Genomic DNA, 6,428 nt, shown 5'->3' with positions numbered 1-6,428 from the left:
ATTACATAAACGTTTAGAATTTTTAATTTTAGCCCCCATTAAAATTAGCCCCTATCTCTAAGTGTAACTTTAGTATTTTTAGCATTATTTGTTGTTAAGTATAGTCACATGTTATCGTTTTAAAATAAAGAACATTAAGCCTTGTTGACCCATTTCCTTTTTTATTTATTTGAAAAGTAGTTGACCCACTTCATTCACACAAACTAGCGCCTCAATACTAGCAATATTTATTTAATTTAATTTAGTTTCATTTACTATATAAAGCTCCATCAGTCTAATTAAGGGTGAACATTTGATCTGAAAAATCCGCAAACCTGCAACCCGAAAACTCAATGTTTTGCAAAACCTGTCGACTTCGGGTGACCTGAACTCGAACATAACTAAAAAAAAAAAATTAGTGCTTTTTTTAAAAAAAATTACTAAGATCCAATTTGTAAAAAAAAAAAAAATCAACATTACCAAACTAACATTAAAATTAAAAAAAACGTGTGAAAAACAAAAAAAAATGTAAAAAATATGGTATTTTTAAAACAAATTTACCAAGGCCCATTTTTAGTCAAAGCCCATTTTTGGACTATTCTTACTTGAAACCCTACCAAACCCAACCCGACCAAACCCGAAATCATCCCAAAATCCAAAAATTTCGGACTGGATTTAGTACCACTTTCCTCCACTCGAAACCCGCAAAACCCGAACCCGACAGTCCCGAAACCCAAAAACCCAACCCGTTTGCACCCCTAAATCCAATGCTACTACAAACACTTGCTAATTCTAAATAATAGTGATATAACTAATACTATCCTTAATTATTAACTTTTTTGCACTTTTTTTTATGAATATTTGACCTCAATAATTTTTGAAACATATGACTTAGATAAAAAATTAGTTAAGGGGCAGCACTAATTATACTTTTCCCATTTTGATGTTGCATGTTATAAGTTAATATTAAATGAATGCATGTACTATATAGAATTAAAAATTTTGATTGCAATAAAATCGAGTGTCGTCATCACCATAACATCAAAGTATCACATTCAATGCCTGTCTTACAATGACAATCACAAACGATGACGTGTCGAAATACTATTTGGGAGCGGAAATAGAACCCGTGATACCAACGTAGGAGATTTTAATGCCTTACTTATTTGACATTTTCATCAACAATAACTAAGAGACATTATTGTATCCAATTAAATTATAAATATTTAAATTTAATAAATATTATAAGTTATCTCTCCAATCTTAGTGTGTCAGATTATATATTTTAACACAACTCAAGAGCAACACTCTTTTTCATTTACCAACTTGCTTTATCTTCACCTACTACCTCTCCTCCATGCCCCCGGCAAAAATGTTGAAAATTATCCCTAACCAAACACCATCCATTCGCTGTCAGAAACTTTAACGCCGTTAAGTCTAGCGTGACGACCGTCACTCATCACCAACTCCCGCGTCAAACACACGACCACACGATTCACCTAACGCTGAGCCGTCAAACCACACCTTCCTGTTCCTTCCTCAACCAAAGCTCTACTATAAAAACCCGTATACCCACCGAAAATCGAAACCAAAACAAAACTCAAACCTAACTCTCTCACTCTCTCTCGTCATCCTCTTATTGAGTGCCCACCTTCCTCATCCTGCGCCATGGATCTCCTCCTCTTGGAGAAGACCCTCATAGCTCTCTTTGTAGCTGTGGTTCTCGCCATAGCCATCGCAAAGATCCGGGGCAAGAAGTTCAAGCTCCCACCCGGACCTATACCCGTACCCGTATTTGGAAACTGGCTCCAAGTCGGTGATGACTTGAACCACCGGAACCTGACCGACATGGCCAAGAAATTCGGCGACATTTTCTTGCTTCGAATGGGACAGAGGAACCTCGTGGTGGTTTCTTCCCCGGAGCTAGCTAAAGAGGTTCTCCATACCCAGGGAGTGGAGTTCGGATCCAGGACCCGAAACGTGGTGTTCGACATCTTCACCGGTAAGGGTCAGGATATGGTGTTCACAGTGTACGGTGAGCACTGGAGAAAGATGAGGAGAATCATGACCGTTCCTTTCTTCACCAACAAGGTTGTTCAGCAGTACCGGTTCGGCTGGGAATCCGAGGCCGGTAGCGTGGTTGATGACGTGAAGAAGAACCCCGAGTCGGCCACAAACGGCATCGTTTTGAGGAGGCGGTTACAGCTTATGATGTACAACAACATGTACCGGATCATGTTCGACAGGAGATTCGACAGCGAGGATGACCCGCTTTTCGTTAAACTCAAGGCTTTGAACGGTGAGAGGAGTAGACTGGCCCAGAGCTTCGAGTACAACTACGGTGACTTTATTCCCATCTTGAGACCATTTTTGAGAGGTTACTTGAAGATCTGTAAGGAAGTGAAACAAAAAAGGATTCAGCTTTTCAAGGACTATTTCGTTGACGAGAGGAAGTAAGTTTTGTATATTATTGCTTAATTTGCTGATTATTATTCATTACGTTTTAATTATTAATTAACAATTTGATTGTGTACGGTCAATAGGAAATTATCTAGCACCAAGAGTTCGGACAACGAAGGATTGAAATGCGCCATTGACCATATTCTTGAAGCTCAACAAAAGGGTGAAATCAACGAGGACAACGTTCTTTACATTGTTGAGAACATTAATGTTGCTGGTAAGTAACTTACACTATAATTCAAATTTTTTTTTTAACGAATAGTGTTTAATATTATTTTTAAACCATGGTCTTCTGTTCAAATAGATTATTAGGAATAGAAATATGAATATTCTACAAATAGAATTGGTAGATTACCCACCAATCAGGTTTAAAGATGTAGATAGTATATGACGCGTGTCTTTTATAGCATAAACAGAAACAATATCAGAAATCTCAACTTAAATTGCAATTAAAGATTTAATTGATTGGACAACCGTTTCTGCCTACTTGATATGACATCCCGAATCCCAATAGATTTAAAAAAGAAAAAATTAATGTCATTATGGGGGCATGAATGAAAACTTATTCATTTTAACTGGCCTTTTATAGCGTCATATTGCATATAATATTACTTTTTTTTTTTTAAATGCATATAATATTACTTTTCTTCAAGTAAACGAAATGTTTTTTTAATGACGAAAATTTAAATATTAAATCAAGAAGAAAAAGAGTATGCTCTTACCTAACCCTACCAGATAATAAGTAATCAATATTAAAGATCGAAGATTTTCTTAGTAAACAAAAATGATAGAAACATATTCGTTGCCTTTCTGTGTAGTACAAAACACTCAGCACAACTAGTGTTTGTCATGTTCTCTACCTAATATTTATATTTTTTGAAAAGAACCTAATATTTTTTTTAAAGGAACAATGTAGGTGGTGCTCATGTTATAGACTTAAATTATCATAATTATGCAAACTTTTTTATTATAACCAATAAATATCAGCTTGTATGTTTTTAAAATATAATATTTTATAACACCATTTGTTTATAAGAGAAATACTAAGTTGGTTTTATTAATATATACTCAATGAGCCAACATTTGACGACTCTTTGGTGCCCTCGTAGTTATCACTTTTAACATCTTATCTACTGAAATCCATGTGGATTGTATTGTAGTGCCGCTCCTTGTTGGATCCCATGCTTTTATTATTTATTTTTCATTTATATCCTTTAAAAACTCAAATTCTTACCTTCTACGCAACACTACCTCATCACATTTTCTTTTTTGATAAACATTAAATATTCGTCTCAATATTTAAGTTTACAAAGAAATTTGGTCTATAAAAAAGAGTTAACGTGTATACTTTTGTTTGATTGGGTTATGATACCTAATACTTTTCTTTATTTGGGTCATACAAATCATAGGGGGCAATTTAGATGAGTAGGTTTGGTGAATAGAAATTTTTCTGATGCAATTAATAGAAATAATTGTAAAATAATAATAAAATAGTGTTAATAAAAGCTTGAGAACTAATTCAATCTATAAAATCAAACTTATAAATTCGGGCACAAATGTCTTACCATAGTTACAAAATCATTGATAGAACATACGGATTGAGTAAAAAGAAAGGACCCCACCAACTTTAGGCAGAACTAGTTTAATACTTTTCTCACTAAAATTAGCTTTTTGTGTTTTTTAATAAAATATATGGCGGCCAATATGCTTTCGGCTCGCTACAATTTTGAATTTTTTTTTCTTCCAAGAAGTCATGTCAACAAGGCCATTTAATCTTATATATGGTCTAACATTATAGCTTTATCAAAAATGATTGATCACTACATGCCATACTGATAACTTTTTGGTTGTGACATTTGATCAAACAGCTATCGAAACAACATTGTGGTCAATTGAATGGGGTATTGCGGAGCTTGTGAACCACCCCGAGATCCAGAAGAAGCTAAGGATTGAGCTCGACACTGTGCTGGGACCCGGCGTTCAGATCACCGAGCCAGACATGCACAAGCTACCTTACCTTAATGCCGTGATCAAGGAGACACTGCGTCTACGCATGGCGATCCCACTCCTTGTGCCCCACATGAACCTCAACCAGGCCAAGCTCGGCGGCTACGACATTCCAGCCGAGAGCAAGATACTGGTTAACGCATGGTGGCTGGCCAACGACCCCGCCCACTGGAAGAAGCCAGAAGAGTTCAGGCCCGAGAGGTTCTTCGAGGAAGAGTCTAAGGTGGAGGCCAATGGCAATGACTTTAGGTTCCTCCCCTTCGGAGTTGGAAGAAGGAGCTGCCCTGGTATCATTCTTGCTTTGCCAATTCTTGGCATCACTATTGGACGTTTGGTGCAGAACTTCGAGCTCTTGCCACCAGCGGGACAGACCAAGATCGATACGGCGGAGAAAGGTGGACAGTTTAGCTTGCACATATTGAAGCACTCCACCATTGTTTTGAAGCCAAGATCATTTTAGATTTTATTTATTCAAGTGTCCCTTTACTCTTACTTTTCTGATCATCAATTTTCTTTTCTTCTTGTGTGTTAAAGTGAAGCATTTTGTCAAATTGAACATTAAGTTTTCCAAGCTGAAAGTTGCTTAATATGAATGTGACATATTTTGGGCTGTAACAATGTAAATTTGTTGAAACTCAAACAATAGTTTCTTTAATAAGTGATTATCGAACATTTTTCCGGGTTAATTCTTATTATTGTACTAATATAGGTTGTGTTTGTGTTAGGTGAAAGTTTTGTTTTTGAATTTTTAAACACAAAAATGAAAATATAATTTTATTTTTGTTTTTTTTATTTTAAAAAAATAAAAATATGTTTGATAACTATTTTTGCTTTTTTTTTTAAAAACAAAAAGTAATAAAAGTGTTTAATAACTTTTATTTTTAATTTTTTGTTTAACAATATAAGATGTTGATTTGAAGAAGAAAAAAAAAAAAAAGTCTAAAACTATTTAAAAAAAATTTGAAACTAAAAAATTATATTTTTAAAATTTAATAAATTTTAATTAAAATTTAAAAAAATAATAAATAAAAATAGAGTTAACAAACACATTTTATGTTTAATTGTCAAATTTTTAATTAATTAAATAGAAGACTATTTTTTTAAGTGTTACCGTTAAGTACTACAGTTTTCGGTAAAACTATTGATTAATTAACTATAATTGAGATCACTAATTATATGTGTAAAATATAAATAATATCAGAGCTCCACGTCAACTTAACAACTCAACTCGCCATCAAATCACGAAGGCCACCAAAGTTAGAGGGATGTGATCATTTACTATTCGCACGAAATAATACTTAAAAGCCAATTATAAATTAAGACGCAAAATTCATTGAAAAAGTCTGATATGTGTTGGTGAAGGCGCACGCACTTACCTATTAAGGAGAAGATGGTTTGATTACCTTGTTGGTGAATCATTCCAAGTAAATTGGAATCGTCATATATGGATATGGGATTGAGCTGAAAATTAACTGACAGAAATCCAAGTGGATACATATAAATATATATATATATATGTATGTATGAGTAAATTGTATCATATGTGGAGGAATGGTTATCATTATTAACCTAAATAATTAATTATCAATAAAATAAACTAAACATAAATTATACGTATAACAAAATTGTTATGATACAAATTGAAAAAATAAGGAAATTACATTTTATATGAGATTTTAAATTGAGTGTGCAAAAATATGGCTTTTTTAAAAAAAAGTTAATATATGGCTTTTTTTTTAAGAATTTTCACTTTTATGGGTTTATTTTTCCATATTTTTGTATAAAAGTTGGTTTATGCAATAGTTTTACTCTTAATCAAATTTGGAAGGGTGTGTTTGTAATTTGATTATTATTTTTTTAGGTTATGTGTTTTTTTAAATTGTTTTTATATTACTAATTTTATATTAAATTTTTCTTTGGTTGTTTTGCAAATTTTTTTTTTTTTTTTTGTAATATGAATTGTTTTTAAAATTATTATTTAT

At 33.1% G+C, this 6,428-nt stretch overlaps 1 protein-coding gene across 1 annotated transcript; it reads left to right on the top strand.

Moving 5' to 3' along the window:
* The first annotated feature begins 1,292 nt into the window (after positions 1 to 1,292).
* Positions 1,293 to 5,132, top strand: LOC133788233 (trans-cinnamate 4-monooxygenase). The gene is made up of 3 exons (XM_062225628.1): positions 1,293 to 2,432; positions 2,523 to 2,656; positions 4,308 to 5,132. The coding sequence occupies exons 1-3, from the start codon at positions 1,648 to 1,650 to the stop codon at positions 4,904 to 4,906; spliced, it is 1,518 nt and encodes a 505-aa protein (XP_062081612.1). The 5' UTR covers positions 1,293 to 1,647; the 3' UTR covers positions 4,907 to 5,132.
* Positions 5,133 to 6,428: the final 1,296 nt, after the last annotated feature.

The sequence above is a fragment of the Humulus lupulus genome, chromosome 7 (assembly GCF_963169125.1).
Source record: "Humulus lupulus chromosome 7, drHumLupu1.1, whole genome shotgun sequence".
Classification (NCBI taxonomy): domain Eukaryota; kingdom Viridiplantae; phylum Streptophyta; class Magnoliopsida; order Rosales; family Cannabaceae; genus Humulus; species Humulus lupulus.
This window is presented reverse-complemented; position numbering and strand designations above follow the sequence as displayed.

Excerpts from the sequence above, each read along its gene's own strand:
- LOC133788233 (XM_062225628.1), top strand. The coding sequence starts at position 1,648 with ATGGATCTCCTCCTCTTGGAGAAGACCCTCATAGCTCTCTTTGTAGCT. Across the intron at positions 2,433-2,522 it reads TATTTCGTTGACGAGAGGAA|GAAATTATCTAGCACCAAGA; the intron begins GTAAGTTTTGTA and ends TACGGTCAATAG. Across the intron at positions 2,657-4,307 it reads TGAGAACATTAATGTTGCTG|CTATCGAAACAACATTGTGG; the intron begins GTAAGTAACTTA and ends TTGATCAAACAG.